The 26,810-nt window shown below is 47.7% G+C and overlaps 1 protein-coding gene across 2 annotated transcripts in view; it reads right to left on the bottom strand.

Annotated features, from left to right (window-relative positions):
* Nucleotides 1-26,810, bottom strand: part of LOC115480035 (zinc finger MYM-type protein 4-like) — a 129,493-nt gene that overhangs the window by 32,739 nt on the left and 69,944 nt on the right. For both annotated transcript variants that reach the window (XM_030218428.1, XM_030218427.1), the window contains exons 14-19: nucleotides 20,058-20,230; nucleotides 17,269-17,419; nucleotides 16,860-17,003; nucleotides 16,171-16,208; nucleotides 10,735-10,879; nucleotides 5,371-5,498 (exon numbers count right to left, since the gene is read on the bottom strand). In XM_030218428.1, the coding sequence (XP_030074288.1) occupies nucleotides 5,371-5,498; nucleotides 10,735-10,879; nucleotides 16,171-16,208; nucleotides 16,860-17,003; nucleotides 17,269-17,419; nucleotides 20,058-20,230 (779 nt within the window). The remainder of the gene's footprint in view (nucleotides 1-5,370; nucleotides 5,499-10,734; nucleotides 10,880-16,170; nucleotides 16,209-16,859; nucleotides 17,004-17,268; nucleotides 17,420-20,057; nucleotides 20,231-26,810) is intronic.

Below are 26,810 nucleotides of genomic sequence, written 5' to 3' on the forward strand. Positions count from 1 at the left end.
TCCGACACAACCTTTGGCAGAAACTTAGGGTGAGTGCGGAGGACTACTCTGTTGTGATGAAATTTGGTGTAAGGGGCCTGGGCTACCAGGGCCTGAAGCTCACTGACTCTACGAGCCGAGGTAACTGCCACCAAGAAAATGACCTTCCAGGTCAAGTACTTCGGATGGCAGGAATTCAGTGGCTCGAAAGGAGGTTTCATCAGCTGGGTGAGAACGACATTGAGATCCCATGACACTGTAGGAGGCTTGACAGGGGGCTTTGACAAAAGCAAACCTCTCATGAAGCGAACAACTAAAGGCTGTCCTGAGATCGGCTTACCTTCCACTTGGTAATGGTATGCACTGATTGCACTAAGGTGAACCCTTACGGAGTTGGTCTTCAGACCAGACTCAGACAAGTGGAGAAGGTATTCAAGCAGGGTCTGTGTAGGACAAGAGCGAGGATCTAGGGCCTTGCTGTCACACCAGACGGCAAACCTCCTCCAATGAAAGAAGTAACTTCTCTTAGTGGAGTCTTTCCTGGAAGCAAGCAAGATGCGGGAGACACCCTCTGGCAGACCCAAAGAGGCAAAGTCTACGCCCTCAACATCCAGGCCGTGAGAGCCAGGGACTGGAGGTTGGGATGCAGCAGAGCCCCTTCGTCCTGCGTGATGAGGGTCGGAAAACACTCCAATCTCCACGGTTCTTCGGAGGATAACTCCAGAAGAAGAGGGAACCAGATCTGACGCGGCCAAGAGGGAGCAATCAGAATCATGGTGCCTCGGTCTTGCTTGAGTTTCAACAAAGTCTTCCCCACCAGAGGAATGGGAGGATAAGCATACAGCAGACCTTCCCCCCAATCCAGGAGGAAGGCATCCGACGCCAGTCTGCCGTGGGCCTGAAGCCTGGAACAGAACTGAGGGACCTTGTGGTTCACTTGAGATGCGAAGAGATCTACCAGGGGGGTGCCCCACGCCCGGAAGATCTGTCGCACCACACGGGAATTGAGCGACCACTCGTGAGGTTGCATAATCCTGCTCAACCTGTCGGCCAGACTGTTGTTTACGCCTGCCAGATATGTGGCTTGGAGCACCATGCCTTGACGGCGAGCCCAGAGCCACATGCTGACGGCTTCCTGACACAGGGGGCGAGATCCGGTGCCCCCCTGCTTGTTGACATAGTACATGGCAACCTGATTGTCTGTCTGAATTTGGATAATTTGGTGGGACAGCCGATCTCTGAAAGCCTTCAGAGCGTTCCAGATCGCTCGCAACTCCAGAAGATTGATCTGTAGATCGCTTTCTTGGAGGGACCACCTTCCTTGGGTGTGAAGCCCATCGACATGAGCTCCCCATCCCAGGAGAGACGCATCCGTGGTCAGCACTTTTTGAGGCTGAGGAATTTGGAAGGGACGTCCCAGAGTCAAATTGGAGCAAATCGTCCACCAATACAGGGATTCGAGAAAACTCGTGGACAGGTGGATCACGTCCTCTAGACCCCCGGCGGCCTGATACCACTGGGAGGCTAGGGTCCATTGAGCAGATCTCATGTGAAGGCGGGCCATGGGAGTCACATGAACTGTGGAGGCCATGTGGCCCAGCAATCTCAACATCTGCCGAGCTGTGATCTGCTGGGACGCTCGCACCCGCGAGACGAGGGACAACAAGTTGTTGGCCCTCGCCTCTGGGAGATAGGCGCGAGCCGTCCGAGAATCCAGCAGGGCTCCGATGAATTCGAGTTTCTGCACTGGGAGAAGATGGGACTTTGGGTAATTTATCACAAACCCCAGTAGCTCCAGGAGGCGAATAGTCATCTGCATGGACTGCAGGGCTCCTGCCTCGGATGTGTTCTTCACCAGCCAATCGTCGAGATATGGGAACACGTGCACCCCCAGCCTGCGAAGCGCCGCTGCTACCACAGCTAGGCACTTTGTGAACACCCTGGGCGCAGAGGCGAGCCCAAAGGGTAGCACACAGTACTGGAAGTGGCGTGCGCCCAGCTGAAATCGCAGATACTGTCTGTGAGCTGGCAGTATCGGGATGTGTGTGTAGGCATCCTTCAAGTCCAGAGAGCATAGCCAATCGTTTTGCTGAATCATGGGGAGAAGGGTGCCCAGGGAAAGCATCCTGAACTTTTCTTTTACGAGATATTTGTTCAGGGCCCTTAGGTCTAGGATGGGACGCATCCCCCCTGTTTTCTTTTCCACAAGGAAGTACCTGGAATAGAACCCCAGCCCTTCTTGCCCGGATGGCACGGGCTCGACCGCATTGGCGCTGAGAAGGGCGGAGAGTTCCTCTGCAAGTACCTGCTTGTGCTGGAAGCTGTAGGACTGAGCTCCCGGTGGACAATTTGGAGGTTGAGAGGCCAAATTGAGGGTGTATCCTTGCCGGACTATTTGGAGAACCCACTGATCGGAGGTTATAAGAGGCCACCTTTGGTGAAAAGCTTTCAACCTCCCTCCGACAGGCAGGTCGCCCGGCACTGACACTTGGATGTCGGCTATGCTCTGCTGGAGCCAGTCAAAAGCTCGCCCCTTGCTTTTGCTGGGGAGCCGCGGGGCCTTGCTGATTCGCACGCTGCTGACGAGAGCGAGCGCGCTGGGGCTTAGCCTGGGCCGCAGGCTGTCGGGAAGGAGGATTGTACCTACGCTTGCCAGAAGTATAGGGAACAGTCTTCCTTCCCCCGAAAAATCGTCTACCTGTAGAGGTAGAAGCTGAAGGCTGCCGGCGGGCGAACTTGTCGAATGCGGTGTCCCGCTGGTGGAGAGACTCTACCACCTGCTCGACTTTTTCGCCAAAAATGTTATCCGCACGGCAAGGCAAGTCCGTAATCCGCTGCTGGACTCTATTCTCCAGGTGGCGGCACGCAGCCATGAGAGCCTGCGCATCACCACACCTTGAGCAGCGGCCCTGGACGCAACATCAAAAGTGTCATAAACTCCTCTGGCCAGGAATTTTCTGCACGCCTTCAGCTGCCTGACCACCTCCTGAAAAGGCTTGGCTTGCTCAGGGGGAAGAGCATCAACCAAGCCCGCCAACTGCCGCACATTATTCCGCATGTGTATGCTCGTGTAGAGCTGGTAAGACTGGATCTTGGACACGAGCATAGAGGAATGGTAGGCCTTCCTCCCAAAGGAGTCTAAGGTTCTAGCGTCCTTGCCCGGGGGCGCCGAAGCATGTTCCCTAGAACTCTTAGCCTTCTTTAGGGCCAAATCCACAACTCCAGAGTCATGAGGCAACTGAGTGCGCATCAGCTCTGGGTCCCCATGGATCCGGTACTGGGACTCGATCTTCTTGGGAATGTGGGGATTAGTTAATGGTTTGGTCCAGTTCGCAAGCAATGTCTTCTTCAGGACATGGTGCAAGGGAACAGTGGACGCTTCCTTAGGTGGAGAAGGATAGTCCAGGAGCTCAAACATTTCAGCCCTGGGCTCGTCCTCCACAACCACCGGGAAGGGGATGGCCGTAGACATCTCCCGGACAAAGGAGGCAAAAGACAGACTCTCGGGAGGAGAAAGCTGTCTCTCAGGAGAGGGAGTGGGATCAGACGGAAGACCCCCAGACTCCTCGTCAGAGAAATATCTGGGATCTTCCTCTTCCTCCCACGAGGCCTCACCCTCGGTGTCAGACACAAGTTCACGGACCTGTGTCTGCAACCTCGCCCTGCTCGACTCCGTGGAACCCTGTCCACGATGGGGGCGTCGAGAGGTAGACTCCCTCGCCCGCATCGGCGAAGCTCCCTCCGCCGACGTAGTCGGGGAGCCTTCCTGGGAGGTGGCCGCGGTCGGTACCGCACGCGGTACCGACGTCGGGGACCTCAACCTGGGCGATGGGCCAGCCGGCGCCACGCTCGACGGTACCGGTGGCGCAAGCACCGCCGGTACCGGAGGGGTAGGGCGCAACAGCTCTCCCAGAATCTCTGGGAGAACGGCCCGGAGGCTCTCGTTTAGAGCGGCTGCAGAGAAAGGCTGAGAGGTCGATGCAGGCGTCGACGTCAGTACCTGTTCCGGGCGTGGAGGCTGTTCCGGGCTGTCCAGAGCGGAGCGCATCGACACCTCCTGAACAGAGGGTGAGCGGTCCTCTCGGTGCCGATGCCTGCTGGGTGCCGAATCCCTCGGCGACCCAGAGCTCTCGGTGCCGACACGGGGAGGAGACCGGTGTCGATGCTTCTTCGATTTCTTCCGAAGCATGTCACCGGAGCTCCCCGGCACCGACGAGGAGGACGTCGAATCCACCCGTCGCTTCCTCGGGGCCGAGACTGAAGAAGGTCGATCTCGGGGGGGCTGTACCGCAGGAGCCCTCAGGGTAGGCGGAGACCCACCCGAGGGCTCACCGCCACCAGCAGGGGAATGGACAGCCCTCACCTGCACTCCACCCGATGCACCACCGTCCGACGACATCAGCAGACGAGGTCCTGGTACCACCGACGTCGATGCAGCTATCCGATGTCTCGGCGCCGATGCAGAGGCCCGATGCCTCGATGCACTCGATGCAGGGGCGGCCGAGGAAGATGGTCTGGACGCTGACGACGTCGATGCACTCGAAGATCCCGGTGCCGATGCCGACGAAGAGCCCGAGAACAACACGTTCCACTGGGCTAGTCTCGCTACCTGAGTCCGCCTTTGAAGCAGGGAACACAGACTGCAGTTCTGAGGGCGGTGCTCGGCCCCCAGACACTGAAGACACGACGAGTGTCGATCAGTGAGCGAGATAACCCGGGCGCACTGGGTGCACTTCTTGAAGCCGCTGGAAGGCTTCGATGTCATGGGCGGAAAAATCACGCCGGCGAAATCAAAAGCCGAAATGGCGAAATTCGAAGCACCAAATTTAGAGGGAGAAAAAATCTCGACCGAGGCCGAAAAAAGGCCTACCCCGACGACGAAAGAAAACTTACCGGGGCAAAAAAGCTGGAAGTACGGGGAGGATTTACACGAAACCCGGCGGGGGGTTTCCGGAGCACTTCCCGACTAGGACAAAGCTTTCCCGAAGGAAAAAAACACGTTCAAACAAATTGGACGCGCGAGGTCGACTTTCCGGGGCTCGACACGGCGAAAACACGACCGTACCGAGTGCGGACAAAAGAAGACTGGCCGGCTCGAGCCGGTTTCGGGCGGGAAGACGGCCGCGCATGCGCGGTGCGCGCGGGCGCGCGAGGGCTAGCAAAGGACTTTGCTAGTGAAGTTTCCGATTGGAGGGGCTGCCGTGGACGTCACCCATCAGTGAGAACAAGCAGCCTGCTTGTCCTCGGAGAATACATGCTATTATAAAGTTTTTAATTTTAGAAAAGCACAAAATTGTGCATAAGCATTACTTATGAATGCAGCCTCACTTCTAAATATATTACTTTTTTAGCTACAAGTATTTAAAAAAAAAAAAAAAAAAAACAACTTACAGGTACTGGCACTGCAAGTGGTACTGGTGCATACTGGGAGTAGAGGTGGAGAGGAACTGGCACAAACACTGGCACAGGGATAGGAATCACTAAGACCTGGGGCACAACTGGGGTCACCTCCTCTTCCTCTGTGGGGAAAAAAAAAAAGGAAAAATTAGTTCTTACCTGATTCTCTCTCCATTAGTCCCAACAGATCAATCTAGAGAATTGTGGGTTATGTCCCTCTACCAGCAGATGGCGAGAGAGAGAGAACTTCAGAGATAGCTATATGTGGTCATGTGCAGCCAGCTTCTCTTCAGTATGGTCGGTACCAAAGCAATGGAAAAATCAGATATCTAAACAAGCCAACACTCTCCTGCCTCCATGAACCAAATTTGGTACCTCAACCACCCAGGCGGGAGGCAGAAGTATACCACTGAAGCGGATACTGCAATGTCCTCTATTCTTTGAATTTTCTTCTGTCGTCGTCTTTGGTTTCTTTAAAAAAAGAAAAAAAAAACATAACGAAGGAACCCATTCAGTACTGGGAACAAAACGCAGAAAAATTGTCTTAGAAAGGGCGGGCCTCTGGACTGATCTGTTGGGACTAATGGAAAGAAAATTATCAAATAACTATTTTTTCCTTCCACAACGTCCTACAGATCAATCCAGAGACTTGTGGGATGTATCAAAGCAATCCTCAAGTAGGACAGGACAGATCCACGCCAGCACTGAATGCCGTACCCTACCAGGCCACCACATCCAATCTGTAATACTTAGTAAAGGAATGCACCGAAGCCCACATTGCGGCTCTGCAAATGTCCTCCAATGAAACTAAATGAAATTCAGCATGGAAAGCCACTTGTGCTCTTGTAGAGTGCACCCAACCCTGCAAGGGAGGGGATCTTCTCCAAGGCAAAGTAAACCAAAACGATCGCCTTCCATAACCAATGCGCCACCGTGGCCTTGGATGCCTTGTCGCCTTTCTTGCGGCCAGCATAAAGGACAAAATGATGATCAGAACAGTGGAAGTCATTAGTGACCTCCAGGTAACAAATAAGGATGCGTCAAACATCCAGGCACCATAGCACCCGAAACGTAGAGGGACAGTCCTCCTGGTGAAACACAAGAAATACCAGTGCCTGGTTCAGATGGAAAAAAGTGACACCACCTTGGGCAAAAAGGATGGTACCATCTGAATACATACTCATGCTTCTGTGAAACAAAAGTGACACCACTTTGGGCAAAAAGGATGGCACCATCTGAATACATACTGTGAAACGAAGAAAGGGGTCCCTGCATGACAAGGCTTGCAGTTCTGACACACGCCTCGCTAAGATGATAGCTACAAGGAAACCGTTTTCAAAGTGAGATCCTTCAAAGATGAGCAGTCCAAAGGCTCAAAGGGAGGCCATTGCCCATAAAACAAGGTTCAGATTCCAAGTTGGGAACACCGGCAACCAAGGCAGGCACAGATGGTTCACCCCCCCCCCCTCAGAGGAAGCGAATGACATCCGGGTGTGTAGCTAACGAGGAGCCCTGAAGGTAGTTTCTTGAAGCAGGCCAAAGCTGCCACCTGAACCTTCAAGGTGTTCAAGGAAAACAACTTCAAGACCTTCCTGCAAGAAAGCCAGAATAACTGACACAGAGGCCGAGCTGCTGGGATGCCTGATGAAGAGCACCACGCTTCAAACGTGTGCCAGACCCTGGCGTACGCTGTGGAAGTAGAAATAACTGTCAGGGTAACCTTTCCTTCTCAGATGCGCCATCTCTAGGGCCAGGCTGTAAGACCAGAGCGGACAAGCATAGCGGGCAATCAGCTGAAAGAGATCCGCGTACCAGGGGCGCAAAGGCCAATCCGGGGCCACAAGGATCACCCAGGATGCCTTGCAATACGGACCACTATACATCCCACAATGGGCCATGATGGAAAGGATTCAGCCAGCACCACATCGCTGGTCTGACTTGTGGCAACCACGGCACCCTGACCTGGTAATCCTCTGACAGAGGTGACCACCGGCTGAGCAGGAATAACTGAAGGGGCCGCATGGGACTCCTGGCCCACAAAACCACATCCAACGTGGCTAGCATGGATCCCAACACTTGCATGTAATCTCATGCACAGAGTGCTGACTTCCGCAGAAAACCCTCCAGTTGGCCCTAGAGCTGCAAGCTGCGCACTGCCGGCAGAGACACTGGCCTAGCCCAGGTGTCGAAAATCATGCCCAAGTACTCCAGAGATTGCAACAGAGAGAGGTGCCATTTTGGAAAATTGATCACCCAGCTTAGAGACTGCAGAAGACTGACCACTCTGTCTGTTGCCTTTAGGCTTTCCTCGTAGGATGACGCCCAAATGAGCCAATCATCCAGATAGGGGTACATTTGAACTCCCTCCTTCCGAAGTACTGCTGGGATGACATCATGATCTTCGAAAAGGTCCCGAGTGAGGTAGCGAGCACGAAGGGCATGGCCTGAAACTATAAGTGCTGTCCAAGCACCACAAACCGAAGAAAACGCTGATGAGGGGGCCAAATGGGGATGTGCAGATAGGCCTCTTTTAGGCTGACAGCGGTCAAGAACTCCCATGGTTGCACCGCAGCAATGACAGAGCACAAGGTTTCCATTCTGAAATGCCGAATCCATAGGGCCTTGTTTACAAACTTGAGGTCCAGCATAGGGTGGAGAGTCGTCCTTTTTGGGCACCACAAAGTAGATGGAGTAAAAACCTTGGCCAAACTCTTCCGGGAGTACGGGTTGCGCAGCGGTGCAACAAGTCAGCCAGGGTCTTCCTCACCGCCGCCACCTTGGCTGCTGTTTTGCAGGGAGACTCCAGGAAGAAGTCTGACAAGGGCTGGGCAAACTTGAGTTTCTAGTTGTCCCGGATGACCTCAAAGACCCATTTGTCAGAAGATACCCTGGCCCATTCCCCCAGAAAATGGGACAGCCATCCCCCAATGACCAGTAGGGAATGGACCATGGACCCATCATTGCGGGCCTCTTGCTGTGGGCTGTGCCCTAGAGGCACAGGGTCGGCGCTCGCCACAAAAGGACTGCGATTTTTGCTGAAAATTAGGCCTCTGGAAGGCCCCTGTGCGTCCAGGATGGCAACGCTTTGCCTCCCGGAACAGAGATCAGGACATACCTGAGCAGGATCCCACCTTTGATCTATCTTCAGGTAAGTGCTGACCCTTAGAATCAACCAGTGCTTTAACAATCTTTTCCTTATCCTCCCTGAAGAGAAGTTTTCCTCTGAAGGGCAACCTCGCCAGTCGCAACTTAAGAAATCACATCTGCTGCCCAATGCCGCAACCAAATCCAGCGACGTGCTGTGACTGCCAATGAAATCTCCTTGGCTGACGCCCACAGCAGATCATAAATCAGATCTGCCAAGTAAGCCAGATCGGATTGCAAGGCCGGAAGAACCTGAATGAGGCTCATCTGCAGAGGAGGCCTTTATACCCACGAGAGGCATGCTTGGACTGCATAGGAGACACACACGGACGCCTGAAGGCTTAATGCCGCCACCTCAAAAGAAAGTTTGAATGATGACTCCAACTTATGGTCTTGAGGATCCTTAAGAGATGTACCACCCCCAACCGGTAAAGTTGTCTTCTTCATGACCTGTGATCAAAGAGTCTACAGTAGGAAGTCTTAGGGACTCCAAATCAGACGCTGGAAGAGAGCAGAGGTGTGCCATAGCCCGCGCCACCCTCAGTGCCAAGTATCCCATTGTGCTGAGGATCTTCATAGCCTCATGGATCTGAAATGATTTTGCAGGGCTTTTGGTCCCTGACATGACAGAGAAGGGTAGGCACTGGCCCGGCCGTGGACTCAGGTGAGGAGATATTCAAAATCTCGCGTGCCATGATAATCAGTGCGCAAAGTTCCTCTTTTCGAAATAAACGTGCCGCCGTGGGGTCAACCCCCTCTTCTGTCGGCAGTTCCCCATCTTCTAGGGGGTCAGTGGGTCCAGGGGGGTGTCCCCTGGAAAGGAGGGCATCATCTGCATCCGATGCAGTGGAGGTGGCATCCAAATCAAAGGCCTCAACCCAGGGCCACTTGGCCAAGAGCAGTTGTGGTAAGGCAAGTGATCCCGGAGGGGAGGGGGAGGTGTCCGGACACTGAGAACCCCCTACCCATTTTGGAGCGCCATTACCCCCCCAAGAGAGTCTGCTGGTTCTCTCAGACAGGGATCTGACAGAACTCTGCTCAGTCTGTACCTTTCCCACTGCCACGTGCTGTTCAGAATGAGGCAGTGCTGAACACAGAAGTGCAGAAAAAATGGCGTCCACAGCAAGGAGCGCTATAGGCAGGTCCGAGGTTCCCGCCAAAACTGGAATTGGCTTCTCCCACACCAAGAACAGCGTTTCGTGACTTCTGACAGTGCCAACATCGGGTGACCTGCAGGGCGGACGCTGTGGACCCTCTCTTGCAGAGCTTCCAGCGCTGAACATCTTTTTTTAAACGGCCCAGCAACTGCTTACCTCCACGGCCTATTTCTCCCTCCCTCCCCCCCTCTCCCCCCCCCCCCCCCCCCCCCCCGAGGAGGCAAAAGAGAATAACTGGGACAAGACAAATCAAGGCACAGATGCCCTGGAACACAGAGGAGCCGTTAGTGGTAGGGACCTGGTACTACCAGGTATACACCAGATATCCCAAGACCTAGGACCTCAACCCCGATCAACAGAGACCCGGGGGATGGGCTACGAGTCAGATCAATCCACAGCTACACAGGTATGACCTTCCACCTGCTAGATAGAATACGGAAGAGAAGCTGTCTGCACAGCTGCACATGACCACATATAGCTATCTCTGAAGTTCTCTCTATCTCCATCTGCTGGTAGAGGGATACAACCCAAAAGTCACTGGATTGATCTGTGGGACACTATGGAAACAGCTTTTAGTTTAAGTTGTAGGCTTGTACATCACTCAATATTAAGACAAAAAAAAGCAGTGAAACAATCTTCAGCTCATTTCACTTATCTTGTTCATGTCATGTCTTTCCCTACCTCCTACCAATCTTTGGATGACTTCTCAGAAGTCAGAAAATAAGCTGCCAGAACATTGTTGATCTTAGTTCTAACCCTTGCGCCTAGCAAGTTCTCCACTTTTGCCATCTTCTGTATATTGTGCCTTCAATAATTTTAATGCTTGTGTTCCTATCTAAACATATACCCCACCTCTTCAATCCAGCTAATTGCCTTGCTGTATTTGTCACCTCCTCCACTTTCCTTCCTATACAATCTTTCTCCCCTTTCCCTCCTAAACCTCTGCAATCTTCTTTCCCTGCTATCTTAATTTCCCTAACCAAGAGATGTTTTTCACTATTTAGTTAACTAAATTAAAAGAGGCCTTCAGGATACATTTTGAAAGCACACCACATACCTGTCTGACACTCTTTGCTCTGCGTATGAGGTTTACAGGAGGTCGCCTTGGTCTGTGTGATTGGTTTGCACAGCAGTGCCTTATTCTTTAGAAGTCTGGGAGGTAGTGAAGAGGGCAGCTTTAGAGCATCTGTCTGGGTGCTAGCCTGATAGAAAAAAGACAAGATTATGAAACAGTAAACATCACCACACTTAAACTGTTGTTTTACTAGGTCTACGAATTTTACAGAACACTTCCCATACAAAATAAAAAACAATCCCCCCAAACCCTCTCGTAGCCATTTTGTCCGGACACAATCTCTTCATAAAGGCATCTTAATGAAAAAATTCAGTACTATTAGTTTTACTGTTAATAAAAACAAATTAAAATAATATCCGAATTTAAAGAATTTTAAACATAAGAGAATCAGACCAAGGTCTATCAAGCCCAGCATCTTGATAGTGGCCAATCTGAGTCAACCATAAGTAGATCTCACAGCTCATTTCAAATAACATTTCCTCCAGGATTTTGTCCAAACCTCTTTTGAAACCTGCTAGGCTAGTCAACTTAACCATGTTCCCAGACAAAAAATTTCACAGCTTAATTATGTGCTGCATACTCAAGCAACACCGCTGCTGCCTACATGTGGCAAAATGGAGTAAAGTAGCATTTTCTACAAGAAAGAATAAGAATTTCCATTTTTCTTTGTTTTGTTTTTGAAAATCTCTTTTAACCAACATGGAGGACAGGAATCCAGTAGCTCAAAAGGAGCTTTCATAAGCATGACACTGAGGTCCTATGACACCAGCAGAGGTTTGAACAGGGGTTTTGTTAAAAGTAAACATCACATGAATTGAACAACCAGAGGCTATCCAGAGATGGGCTTAACCTCTACACAATAAGCACTAATTGCACAGACTCTCAAGACCAAACCCAGAGAGGTGTAGAAGGTATTCAAGCAGGTTCAGTGTAGGAGAAGAAAAAGGATCTAGGGCCTTGCTCTCATGCCAAAGAGCAAACCTCCTCCATCTGAAAGCAAAACACCTATTAGTAGAGTATTTCCTAAAACCTTGGAAACACCCTCTGGGAGATTCAAGAAAGCAAATTCTACACCCTCAACATCCAGGCTGTGAGAGCCAGAGACTGGAGGATGAGATACAGAAGAGATCCCTTGTTCTGCGTTACGAGGGTCAGAAAACAGTCCAATATCCACGGATGTTTGGAGGATAATTCCAGATGAAATGGAAACCATATATGCCTGGGCCAATATGGGGTGATCAGCATCAAGTTCCCCTGTCCTGCTTGAATTTCAGCAAAGTCTTCCCCACTTGAGGGATGAGAGAACGCACATATAGAAGACCTGTCCCCCAATGAAGGCGGAAGGAATCTGACACTAGTGTCTCATGCGATCTGAGCCTATAGCAGTACTGAAGGATCTTGCAATTGTAATGAGAGGCAAAGAGATCCACCAAGGGAGTGCCCCACTTGGGAAATCTCATAGGCAACACCCATGCAGACAGACCACTCATATGGTTGCATTACTCTGCTCAATCCGTCGACCAGGCTGTTGCACTTTCCCACCAGGTACATGACTGGAGGACTATCCTGCGCTGGACAGCCCAGTTCCACATCCTTACAGCCTCCAGACACAGAGGGTAGGATCCTATACCCCCCTGCTTGGTTGACATAACATTGCAACCTGATTGTCCGTTTGTTATGAGTACAATTTGGTTGAGCAACTGATCTCTGAAAGCTTTTACGGCATTCCAAATTGCCCGGAGCTCCAGGAAGTTGATCTACAGCTGCCTCTCCTAGGCTGACCAAGGACCTTGAATGTGAAGCTCACCTAAATAAGCCTCCCACTCTAGGTTGGATGCATCCTTTGTCAACACCTTCTGGGGTGAAGAATTTGGAATTGTAGTCCCAAGATCAAACTAGACTGAATGGTCCACCAGAGGAGGGATCGAGCCAGCTCTGGGATGATTCGGATAACATCTGCTAGGTTCCTATTGGTCCGAGACTACTGGGAAGCTAGGGTTCATTGATCAGATCTCATATGGGAGACGTGCCATGGGATGACATGCACCGTGGAGGCCATGTAGCCTAACCACCTCAGCATCTGGCAAGCCATGACCTGTTGGCTTCTGCAAACCTGCTCAGCAATGACAGCAAGAGTGTCTGTCAGTATCAGAGAGAGAAAGACTCATGCTTGAATCCATATCTATCAGGGCTCCTATGAATTCCAATTGCTGAACCGGTGATAACGGACCCTAGTAGCTCCAGCACCCAAATAGTTCTCCTCAGACTCTTGAGCACCCTCCTTCGACGTGCTCTTCACCAACCAATCGTCCAGGCAGGGAAACACAGACTCCCAGTATGTGTAGAGATGCTTCAACCACGGTACTGAAAACGGTATGTCCCCAGTCAAAATTGAAGATACTTCCTGTGACTTGGACATATCGGGATACGAGTACAAGTATCCTTCAAGTTCAGATGGCATAGCCAATTTTGTTCCTGAATCATGGGGATAAGGGTGCCCAGGGAAATAAGAAAAAGAACTACAAAATTAGATAGGAAGGAGAACAAACTAACATACAAGAATAAGCGAATACTTGGGGTAAAACAGGGGGAAAAGAGAAGGGAAAGGCAACCTAAGCAGAGATAAGGACATATAGATTGTAAGCTCTTTGAGCAGGGACTGTCTTTCTTCTATGTTTGTGCAGCGCTGCGTATGCCTTGTAGCGCTATAGAAATGCTAAATAGTAATAATAGTAGTAGTAATATAGTCTGTCAGCAAGGACCCAGACAGAGGGACAGGATGTTGGGGGGGGGGGGGGGGTTGTTAACCATAAATATCAAAAGCTGAATGGAAGGAACAATTAGATCTTACTTAATTGGCTTTCCTTTAGTCCCTCTAGACCGGCACAGATGGGTTATGAACTCCGACAAGCAGACAGAAACTGAGAACACACTGAGCTTCAAGTGAGACTATAAGTGGGTTGTGCAGTCCTCAGGAAACCAGTCTACGCCTAGCAAAGCAGATGACCCATAGGACTAAACAGAGAAAACACTCCAAAAGAAAATCAAAGTCTCCATCCAATTTTGCCACCTTGATCACCTGACCAAGGCTGACTGCACTGCTGCTGCCAAATAGGAGGAACCGGATACACTAGCCCCAACCACATGCAAGAAGCCTGGTATGGGGCTGAATCCTGACACTCCCCTGTGTCTGTATTTTTTTTTTTTTTGGTGGAGTTTTATTAGTCCCCCCATTGCTGGAATTTGCTCCCTTTAAATATCTCAAAAAATAAGGGGAATTCTATATAAACCAACTCCTCAGGGTCATAATACAAAGCAAATGGGAGAGTCTAATACATGTGGCTACTATTCAAGCAACCAATCAAGGTAAAGCAAATGCATCAGATAAACTTAAACCAGGCTATTGGATCTCTTATAGCATACCCTATTCCAAATCTGCCTGCTGTTATCAATCATGTGCAAAATGCTTGTAATTTTTGCTAATTTGTCAATATACAATGTATTCAATACTACTTTATAATCATACAAAAATCTTAAAATACCACTATGCGACTAAGAAGAAACCCTGGAAGCAAGTCTGGGGGACTGAAATGCAATTTATACACTAGAGTGGGTGTTAGATCATGGACACAGCGCTGTGACTGCTTTTGCAAGCTAAGTAGTTGCTTTTTTTTTCATTTTGTATAATTATAAAGTAGTATTGAATACATTGTATATCGACAAATTATCGAAAATTACAAGCGTTTTGCACGATTGATAATACCAGCAGGCTCCGTATTTGGAATAACGTATGCTATAAGAGATGCAACAGCATAAGTACATAAGCACCGCCATACTGGGAAAAGACCAAGGGTCCATCAAGCCCAGCATCCTGTCTCCGACAGTGGCCAATCCAGGCCTCAAGAACTCGGCAAAAACCCAAAAACAAAACAAAAATTTAAATTAATAATGTTCAATGGACTTCTCCTTCAGGAATCTGTCCAAACCCCCTTTAAACTCAGCAAGGCCAACTGCTATCACTACATTCTCCGGCAACAAGTTCCAGAGTCTAACTACGCGCTGAGTAAAGAAAAACTCTCTCCTATTTATTTTAAACCTACCACATTCTAGCTTCATCTTATGTCCCCTGGTTCTATTATTGTTAGAAGTGTAAACAAATGCTCCATTCCACTCATTATCTTGTAGACTTCTATTATATCACCCCTCAGCCGCCTCTTCTCCAAGCTGAAGAGCCCTAACTGTCTTAGCCTTTCCTCATAGGGAAGTCCTCCCATCCCTTTTACCATTTTCATCGCCCTTCTCTGCACCTTCTCCAATTCCTTTATATTTTTTTTTGAGATGCGGCGACCAGAACTGAACACAATACTCGAGGTGAGGTCTCACCATGGAGCGATACAACGGCATTATAATATCCTCATGTTTGTCTTCCATCCCTTTTCCTAATAATACTGGTTTAAAAGTTTATCTGATACATTCACTTTCTCTTTAAAGATTTGGCAGATATTTCTCATTTAGAAAGACACTTAAAACTCATCTTTAAGAGCTTTTTTTTTTTTTAATGAATTGTAACTTTGTCATAGTAGATGATGTGGATTCAAAATCTTTTACATAAATTGTATTTTCTTGGGGTCTGCCCAGCTTCTTGTGATCTGTAAACCGCATAGAACTCAAATGGGACTTTGCAGGGCAGAAGCACACATTATATTGTATTGGTAGCAGATCACTGCTGACCCTGTTGCCATTTATCATATATTCTTATCTTTGACTTCCTATCACCCCAACAACATTTAGCCACCTCTCTCTGTATTATGTTCAGATCTGTAATAGTAAAATAGGAATGAGCTACATAACATACAACCATCTAAATATTTTTATTTTATTATTTTAATCTGAATGGTGCACTCTTTAAAAATAAATAAAAGGCAGCCAGATTAAGGGCATTTGCAGAAATAGTCTCTGCTGTTCTCTGTCTCAATACAAGGGAAAGGGAACTGGGACTTGATATACTGCCTGTCTGTGGTTTTTGCAACTACACAGTATACACAAGTACTTATTTGTACCTGGGGCAATGGCGGGTTAACTGAATTGCCCGAGGTCACAAGGAGCTGCAGTGGGAACTGAACCCAGTCCCCCAGGATCAAAGTCTGCTGCACTAACCACTAGGCTACTCCTCCGCTCCACAGTTGTCCGCCTAGTCATAGTAGATTTGGGTTCACAGAAACAAAACAGATGGCATCAAAATAGCATTCAGTCTGCCCAGTCATTACCTGTCTCCTCTGTCATAGATACTCAGTTTTTCAGAAGTCATGCCCAGATAATAATTTGGACTTTCTAAGAATAGAAGTCTGCACATTTCTTTGGTGGAGCCAATTAAAAAAATGTCATATCTCTGTATAAAAAAAATACATGCACACTTACATCACCAATGATCTTTGCTGTCACTGTAGGTACTGCACCTATTAACACACAAGAAAAGAACTTAACACCATGAATCTACACCAGTCAATATATTACACTGCATGTTAACACACTGGATTTTGATCCTGAAATCCCTTTATTCCTACCACATCTTAAGGAAAACACTTCCCACAACTCTGCTCAGATCATGGCACAGATCAGCAAACTGAATGGTTTCTGCCAACTGGCTTCCTTTACAAGTTAGATAGAAGACTGAGGGAGGGATTAACGTGTTTTCACCCTGTTCACCCTTTCAAGTAAATGTATGTCACGTGAAGAACAGACAACTCTAAGTGTATACTAATTTTTGTTTATAACAAAGGCGGTATAGCAAGTTTCTATGTAACATAACGCTGGCCGCCACCACCTCAGGCTGCTGAAATGTCAAAAACACACAGTGTACACATTGCAGCGCAAAGCAATTTATTTCTAAGTAAAAACATTTTCAAAATGCACCTTTTTTCCTCTTGTTTTAAACAGCAAGAAATCTGGACCCAATATAGTAAAATGCCAATTTTCTATGGTATTATAAAAAGGCTTCAAAAGTATTTGGGGGGGGGGGGGGGGGGGGGGGAGATGTACAAGAATACAACTTTTCCTCTTTAAAGGGGCAACTGTACCCCAACTACGAGTACACGATGCTGCTATACCTTGTAATGCATTGTTAGAATTAACTGTAGGCTGTGCTGCAGGAGCACTAGCCAGTGACACCACATTTGCTATCACTGGAGTCGAATCCTTCTTCACAGAAGGCGATGATGCTGTCGAAGCAGTCTGAGCCACCGATACATTTGCTGAAGGGAGGGAAAAAAAAAAAGATTTAAATAAATTTTGCCTGCAGGATCCACTGCATGCCTGACAATCCCATCCAATGATTTGGCACTTTGTAGTATCACAGCATGTGTGAGCAGGCTGTTGGATATATACTACACCTGCACCTTAGTACATCAGTTTACCGTCTCCATCTCCCCGTCTCAATTTGAAAGCAGGCAACATAGGTGAAAAATATTGTAAAGTTAGTCACAGAAAAGAAGCATGATCTGCATCATACCAGTTTACCTGTGTTGTTCTGAGGTGTGGAATCAGATGTACTCTGCTGATTGCAGAACATTAAAATGCAAAGCAGGTTACAGAAATGCTTGATCTCCCCTCGCCATTTCAGAGACTCGCTGAGCTTACCCTGCCGCTTACAGCCATCACACTTGGCCATCTATAAAAATACATAAGAGAAAGAAGTGGGATGCCCAAGCGCATCTCAAGAGCAGGACTTACAATCTAATCAAGACCCAAAAACAGAACAAATAAGGGATAAGGGAATAATAAAACAGACATGGGTACTGAACAAGTGAATAGGAGTTAAAAGCAACCTCGAATTAGGCTTTTAGCCTAGATCTGAAGAAGGCCAGAGTTGGAGCTTGACGTACTGACTCAGGAAGTCTATTCCAGGCGTTATGGTGCACGGAGGAGAGAGATGGGGAGATAGTTGGAAGGGCAGGTAGGATCTAATGAAGATTTTTTGAGGAGTGGTGTAACTACAGCATGTTTGAAGGCATTAAAAACAATTGCAGTGGAAAGATTGAGGATATGACAGAAGGGTTGACAGTAGGAGAGATAGTGCTGAGAAGATGGGTGGGAATAGGATCAAAGGAACACAGTCTGGAGAAAGAAAGATAATGTGCAGTTTCTTCTTCAGTGATTTCAGAAAAATGAAGAAAAGGAGGCAAGGGTTGAAAAGAGGATTCACAAATTGGACTGGGGGAAGGAGAGGTGGGGATGACTTGGTTGAGAACTCAAGGTTAATCTTGTGAACCTTGTCATGAAAGTACTCAGCCATAGCCTGGGGCTAAAGTGAAGAGGGGGGTGCATTGGAGGTGAAGCCACTTTAAGGAGAGAGTTCAGTGTGTCTGGGAGTTTGAGCCACAAGAATCTGTCAAGTGGATGTAGTAGTCCTGTTTAGCAAATGAAAGAGCAGACTGGAAAGAGGTCAGCAAGAATTTAAAATGTATAATGTCAGCATGGGCACAGACTTCAGCAAAAAGCGTTCAGCAGATCAGGCACAGGGACGTAGGTAAAGGATTCTAGTGGTCAGCCGGGGTTTGGTATGTGTTATAGAACTGGGAATGGGAGGAGTAAAAGCATCCAGAGTACAGAAGAAAATAGTATTATAGGAAGAGACAGCCTCATTGACAGATTTGGATAACATATTGGTTGAGAAGAGGGGAGATTGAACGAGACTGTGGTGGGGGGGGGGGTATTTAAGTGTGAAAGTTATCAGATGACGGTCAGAGAGAGGAAGAACTGAGGTGCAGAAACTGGAGAGAGTGAGCAGTTGGAGAAGACAATATCAAGAGACAGTGGCCATTCTGGAGAGTAGGGGTAGTGGAGCACAGCTGAAGACTGAAGGAGGATGTTAAAGCGAGAAAGAGGGGGATAAGAGTCAGAGGGATCATTAGCATAAATGTTAAAATCCCCAAGAATGAGAGGTTCAAGAAAAAAGGAAAGCCAGGAGTCAAAATAAGTAAGAAAGGGACTGAGAAGGGCTCAGGACTGATACTCTGTCCCACGCTCTCCAGCAACCTCTTTCCTAGTAAAAAGGAGAGCTCCACAGGAAACGGGGAAGGTAAAGGGAGGGAAGAAGTAAATTTGCAGAAAGGGATCTAAAGACCTCCAGATATGACTCTGCAGACAAGTCACCCGCAAAGCTCAATTGGGGACCAGTTGAGCAACTGGACCAAGAGCAAATCACTCAAAGCCAGAGGCTGAAAAGTGTGTCCATCCACCTGCTAGAGATAGAAAATACTAAGGAGTTGGACTGGATGCCAAGAGAGATGCGTCTCAGATCAATTTTCAGTTCTCTCTTCTCCACCTGCTGGTTGATGGACTCAACTATCCCATAGGTTCTGGAATAGTGGGAAGCAATGTAATTAAAAAAAAAAACCAAATAAACCCTGCCACAGGTACAACCCAAGGCAGCCACACACATTTTAGCCACATCAGGAAGGAGAAAGGAGGGGAACTTCCGCAAACTACTGAAGACCCATCTCTTTAACAAAGATCAACCAATGTGAATACACATAACTCCTCCACACTTATTCAGAACTGTCTTATAATAGTTGCTTGTTATACTACTATCATGTTTTATCATTATCATGTTACCCAAGATCCTTCTGTATCATTAAATGTCTATTTTCTAATTTATGTCCACCATTCATGATGTATTGTAAGCCACATTGAGCCTGCAAAGAGGTGGGAAAATGTGGGATACAAATGCAATAAATAAAATAAATAAAGTTCACATATAATAAATGTAAAGCATTTTTGTTGTACTACAGAAAGGTGGTTTATCAAATCCATGACCCACCTTGTCTCAATTTACACAGCTAAAGCTAAATTTTAGTTTCCTAAATCTTTGGATATTGACCCCAAATGAAAATAGGTACAGCACAACTCAAGCAGGTTCCCATGTGTGGTACAGGCAAGCAGAGCTTTAATTACACTTTACACACTGAGCCTAAGGAGCACTGCTCAAAAACTGGTTCTAAGAGGGGGGGGGGAACGCAAACAGGGATGGAGAGGGCTCAAAACTACACATAAATACTCTATTTCTCAAGCTACTAGCTCTAGTAGCTTGAGAAATAGAGTGAAGATGGACTTGGGAAAATCTACTGCTTATTTCTAGGATAAGTAGCATAAAATCTGTTTTACTGTTCTGGGATCTTGCCAGGTACTTGTGACCTGGATTGGCCACTGCTGGAAACAGGATACTGGGCTTCATGGACTTTCAGTCTGAATGGCAACGGTTACGTTCTTATGTAAACAGGCAATAGGACTTTATAAAAATAAGTTACCTGGTAAAATAAGACTGTGAACTTGGACATACATTCTTCACCACAAAACTCTTCCATTTTCCCACCAAAATGATTTTGCACTAATTTGGGAGATGTCTGCAGACAGTAACTGCACATCTTACAGTGGTTTCCCCAGCGTTTGGCCAAATCATGTTTATATAGCAGTTTGCAACCTAAAAAGCAATAAAAAAATATAGTTTGTTCTTGATATTTGGAATTTGTGTGTCTTATAATACACTAGCCATTAAGCCCGTTAAAACGGGCGAGATTTCCAGCTACCCTCCTCGCCGCCACTCCCTCTCCCCTCCGTGCCGGGCCCCCTGCATTGACCTGACAACGCCTCTCACCTCCGTGTGAAAGCGCTGCAGGCGCAGGGGGCCCGATGTGGAGGGGGCAGGGTGGAGGTTGATGCACGCGATGTTCGTTTCCAGGCTCCAGCGGCCAACTCCGTTTCCCTCTGTTCCGCCCTCTGTCGTCATCACGTCTTGACGCGAGGGCGGGACAGAGAGGGAAGTCTCTACTGCGCATTTGCAGGTGAGTTGGTCACTTGCCATTTATATGTTTGATAATGACCTACATCGGGCACCATTTCATGTCCCCTGAGAGAGGAGCAAACCATGTCCTTTCTGAACCTAAGTTGAAGCCTGCAGCTTATACAAGCAACGCAGCTAGAGACCTGAGGATTTGTCTGCTACACGAGTGGCATCAACAAGCCCAATCTTGAACTTCTGCTCTCCTAGAGCCCAGGAAAACCTAGATTTTTTGAAAATGCCTGAGATTTCCTGCCTTCATGCTTCTATCCCCTGAAGCTATTTCATCTGCCCCGCCGTTAGCAGGGCTTTACTAGCTCTCCTCATATATAATGTTTCTGGTGTCCGCCCCCCCCCCCCCAAATAAGTAAGAAAATATTTGCTGGTGAACAAACGAGAAATAAAAAACAAACAATGGTGCTAATAAACTAGCAGCTTTCACACTGCAGGCAGTGCTGGGTTTGTTCTGTGTTGTCATGGTACATTTCAGCCTGGAGCTCTGCGTCTTGTGCCAACTGTCCCCCAAAGAGAAGCCTCTAGGCATGACAAATAACATCTGCCTTCCAAGCATTACTCCCTCCACCTCACTACAGGGAATTCAATCACTGTCTGCCACTTCAGGTTAGTGCACTGAACAGCTCTCTAGTTGCAATGCTCCTTCCAATCTCTAGCCAGATTTCTCTCTCGCTTACAAAAAAAAAAAGAAAAAAGTTGCTTTGTCAGGCAATGTCCTTCAGAATCAGGCATTCAAGGACCCCTTCCCAGAAAGTAGGGAAGGAGGGCAGAGGTAGGCAACCCCCCACAGGAAGCCATTAGGGGTAGAGAAGGGGTGGAAAGACCTGGGACACAACTGGGCAAGTGAAGTGGTCCAAGCCTTCCTCTAGATCTCCCCCTGCCCCAAAGACGACCTATTCCCTATGAAGCCTACCTAGGACTCTTTGGCCTACCAGAATAGCTTGTCCTACCACCTGCTGGAGACTGAGAAATACTTGCTGGTAAAGGGCTGTGCAGGATCAGTGTTTCTCAGTTTCCATAAGCTAGTAAGGATACATATACCCCATGTCTAGAGGGATGAGAAGGAAATATCTGTTACATATCTCTACATGTTGAGACCAGAGTCAATTGTGAGTCAACACCAAGTGGTACTGTGGCTGATGGAATGCAAGAACTTGAGTAATCTTCTAACTTATATACTGCCTGAAAGCTATCAAATTGGTGTACATTCATGTACAGTAGGTATTTCTCTGTCCCTGAAAGGCTCACAATCTAAGTTTGTACCTGAAGCAATGGAGGTTTAAGTGACTTGCCCAAGATCACAAGGAACTGCAGTGGATTTGAACTAGATTCTCTGGTTCTTTGCATGCTTCTCTAACTATTAGGCTACTCCACCACAACCATCAGAAAGATTAAAACATCCAGTCATTCAGAGTAATCCGATAAGAGAAGAGGTAACATCTGAACCCGTTGGGACTTTCAGCACCCACTGAAGTTGACAAAAAAAAAGGGCGTAAACTGCATTATGGGGCTGCCATAGAACAAAACAAACGTCATGGATGAAGTCAGTTGCACCCAAGTAGAAAAATAAGTTGCATTTGCTTTGGTCATAGAAAACTACATTTTAAAAGGAGGAAAATAGTGTAAATTAATGGTTTAAATGATTATCATTTTAAACAGTTAACTGCCTGAACAATATTTATGTGGCTGCTTCCCTTATGTGTCCATGAGCTCCCCAAGCTGGTCAATAATCATCCAGTCTGCAAAATTGGGAAAGCTCAACTTGCAACTAGTTTCGGGTTCTTTCAATGGTGTTCCCCCCCCCCCCCCCACACACACACATTTCCATGTATTAAAAAAATCAACGTTTTGATTAATAATTTAAGAGATAAATAAATGTTACTATTTAGGTTAAGGAGAAATCAAGTCTTATTTGGTCATTTCCTTGCCTTGATCCTACTAGACCAGTCCAGACATGTGGGTTTATGCCAACCAGCCAGCAGATGGATACAGAGGACATAAAATTTTTATGGACATCTCTGAAATGCAGAAGAGATACAGACAAAGCACTTGTTTTGAAGTTACTGGCAATGGTACTAAACTAATTGGCAAATAAATAACATTGACTAAACTGGAAATAGTCTACCTCCTCTGAATTTTCACCTATGGAAGAAGGAAACAAACGAACAGAATCAAACTCCCTTCCAGAAAGCGATGCCAACACCAATCTACGCCTGAGGATTATTCAACACAGGACAGACCTATAACTGGTCCTACTTCCCAGGATTCAACATTTTTCTGGCGAGGTTGCCAGCCTAGACAATTTGTACTCCTACCACATGCAGTGGTGACAGATGTAATGTTGTGCTCTGGCCTCTGAAATCGAAGGCACCACAGCACTTTGTGCCTCTTGACTGTTCCACACAAACTATTAACAGCACAGAGAACCCAGGCTGAATTTCCAACTTGATGCTGATTTCTGGTCTCCTTATGTTTACTTTCTGCTCCTCTCTGTTAACAGGTTTTGTACTTTATACTGCACTCTGCCCATACTCTCCGCTCTACTACCGTGAATGCCATAAGGTGACGATACATATCCTCACCTATTTAATTTCATCTGATGCAAAGCGCTTACATTGCAGGCACGTGCTGAAGGAGCAGGTTGTGCTCCTTGTGCACTCCTTGGAGCGCCTCCCGCCTCATTACTCTGCTTGTCCTACTTTTCCTTTTCAACACCTTACCCATTTCTCTGGACTCCATCTCCCTCACATCTCCTTGATCCCTGTTCTTCTCCGTCCTCAGCTTCCTCCACCCATACACACTCGTCCATCCACTCAACTGCTTGTGCCCATGCCTTCCAGTGTCATCCCCCCCCCATGCCCTCCCCAAAAGTCGATTTTCTCAATGGCCATTCTCTTAGACCTAAGTTAGCCTTCAGGGCGGTTTACAATCTAAAATATATAATAGAGGGTTGGCTCAGGAAAAAAGGTATAAATCATGCATGACAGACAGAAACAAGAGGAAAAAAAGGTAGAACTACACAAATGAATAGGAGAAGGTGGGGTAGCACAGAAGGAAAGAAGAGGGGATGCTCTGCAAAGATCAGATAGTATCACGGAGTGAGCCCAAGCCAGGGCTATTAAGAGAAGGTATCAGCGAGTAAGTAGGTTTTAAGGTCAGCCTTAAACTGAGAGAGAGGATTGTACTCTTAAAAAGGTACAGGAAGAGCGTTCCAGAGATGAGGTCCTTGGACTGAAAAGATGGAGTGTCTGGTGTGTTTGTGATATGTAGGGACTATGAGTTGCTGAACAGACCAAAGGGTTCTTGAAGGGCTATATGGAATCAAACATCATGAACGGTACAATGGTTCACCAAAAGCTAAAGTCTTGTGGACTAGTAACAGAATTTTGTAGGTTATGTGATGATTGGCAGCCAGAGCGCATTTTTGAGAAGTGGCATCCCATGATCATATTTCCTTATATCAACGGTCAAATTGTGTCCAATCTAATCTCCAGCCATGCACTTGATCTCTTTTTGGTTACAGAAACCTGGCTCTGTCCTGGTAACACGGCTGTCTTGCTTGACGGCTGCCCACCAGACTACCTGTTTCTCCATCTACAGCACCCCTCCCACCGTGGGAGCGGGGTCACCTGCTTCTTTCACTGATCTCCTGCATCATTGAGCCTCTCTCCATTTCTGAGGTTCTCCTCCTTCGCCTCTCTCTACCTCACACTACCATGTTGCTATCCTTTATCACTCCCCTTCACTCTCTCCACTGATGAACTCTTGGCGTTTCAGAATGTTCCACCCTTTTCCAACCACTCCTTTTACTCGTTGACGTCAATCTCCCCCTTTCTAACCTCTGTTTGTCCCCTCTCTCTCTGGTCCATAGCCCCATTGTCACACAACGCATCTCTATTCCCACTCAAAGCTGGCAATACCTTAGACTTCATCCTCACCTTTGCTCCTATCCATATCCCTCCCCATTCCCTTCACACTTTTCCCATCCCCTGGTCGGATCATCATCTCCTTACTTTCCACATTCCCTCTCCCCCTCGTCCAGTACCCCATCACCTCTCCTGGTTTCCTCCCGTTCTCTCAATGAAACTTCTACTTTACGTATGTCCTCGTCCCTTGGTTGTTTGGCACCCCCCCCCCCCCATCATCTATTGACTATCGTATCACCTTGCTTGATAGTTTGTTGGCCTCCATTCTCGACCAGTATGCCCCCCTCTCCAAAGCAACTCCCTCCTGACTGCAGCGCTTCCACACGGAGGTGAGAGGCGCTGTCAGGTCAGTGCAGGGGGCCCAATGTGGAGGGGGCAGGAGCGGCGACGGGGATGGTGGGGGGGAGGGTGGAGGTTGATGCACGCGATGTTCATTTCCAGGCTCCAGCGGCCGACTCCGTTTCCCTCTGTTCCGCCCTCTGACGTCATCACGTCTTGACGCGAGGGCGGGACAGAGAGGGAAGTCTCTACTGCGCATTTGCAGGTGAGTCGGTCACTTGCCATTTATATGTTTGATAATGACCTACATCGGGCACCATTTCATGTCCCCTGAGAGAGGAGCAAACCATGTCCTTTCTGAACCTAAGTTGAAGCCTGCAGCTTATACAAGCAACGCAGCTAGAGACCTGAGGATTTGTCTGCTACACGAGCCCAATCTTGAACTTCTGCCCCTCTCTCCAAAGCAACTCCCTCCTGTCCCTGTATTGCTCCCTGTTTTTCCCCCGTTCCCCGGCTTCTCTGCTCTTATTGCACTCTGCTGAGTGAAGATGGCACAACTTGCACTCACTTAACAACTCTGCTCTTTTCCATTCTCGCTACAAACACCGTCAGGCCATCTGCCATACCAAAAGTAATTTCCTTGGTAGGCAGATATCACGCTCCCTTAATCGCCCTCAATCCCTTTTTTGTATCCTTAACTCTGTTGCTCCATCCTCTACTGTATTCCCTGAGTATGAGCCCTCTATTCTTCCTCTCAACACCCTTGCAACTTCATTGCAATTCAAAAACTGCTTCACTTCATTCAGCCCACCTACCTCTGCCACCCTCTTCTTCCCTTAGCCAGTCTATCCCTTCCTCTGAGCTCTCCCTTTGCCCCCTTCCTTCAGGCCTTGCCTCCTCTCCCTCCTCCTTTGGACCTTGTCCCCTTATCTCCCTGCTCCCCTTACCCCTCCTTTAACCTTCCCAGTTACCTCTCTCAATCCTTCTCCCTCAACTGAAGACCTGTGGCCGGCCTTCTTGGTTAAGGGCCTCATTAAATCGTTCCTCATCTTCTTCCCCTTTTATCATCTGTCTGATTGTCCCATGACTTGGAAACACACTCTTGACTGCCTTCTTCTTTAAAAAACAAACAAAAAAAACCTAGACTTGTCCTTGCCATCTAGTTTTCATTCTCTCTGAAACCTACTCTTCTCCAAAGCTTTGGAGAAGATAGTGCATTCTCAATTAGTCCACCATATTGAATACAGCAACATCTTTCATCCCTACTAATCAGGCTTTCACCCCAATCACAGCACCAAAACTCTTGCTGGCTCTATTCGACCTCATTCACACCTCTCTCGATCAGCACTGCTTCGTTATATTGGTCTCTCTCAATCTGTCCTTTCTTCACTGCCTTCGTTCTATTGGGATTTCAGGTACTGTTCCTGTACGGTTCTCCAGTTACCTCATACCAGCTGTTCCTACCAGCTCTGTTTCAACTGCACTTCTACCTGGCATACCCCAAGGCTCCATCCTCTAATATGTTTCTTGCACCCTTGCTCACCATCATTCAAGACTATACCCATATTCAATTCTGCTGCATGGATGACATTCAAATCTTTTGCAAAAAGTTTGATGTCTCTTCCTTTACCTGTGTAAATGACTGTTTCTTCCTAGCTTAAAACCAATCTACTCTTCCAAGTGTGAGTCCAGTCTCTTCCCATGCTCTCGTGACACCTCACTTCACTCACTCACCTAACAACTTTGCTCTTTTCCATTCTCACTACAAAGAACACCGTCCGGCCATCTGCCGTACCAAAAGTAAATTTCCTTGGTAGGCAGATATCACGTTCCCTTAATCACCCCTCAATCCCTTTTCGTATCCTTAACTCTGTTGCTCCGTCCTCTACTGTATTCCCAGAGTATGATCCCTCCATTCTTCCTCTCGACACCCTTGCAACTTCATTGCAATCCAAAACTATTTGCAATGCCCCTTCACTTCATGACCTCTCGCTCCCTTTTAA

The sequence above is a fragment of the Microcaecilia unicolor genome, chromosome 11 (assembly GCF_901765095.1).
Source record: "Microcaecilia unicolor chromosome 11, aMicUni1.1, whole genome shotgun sequence".
Classification (NCBI taxonomy): Eukaryota; Metazoa; Chordata; class Amphibia; order Gymnophiona; family Siphonopidae; genus Microcaecilia; species Microcaecilia unicolor.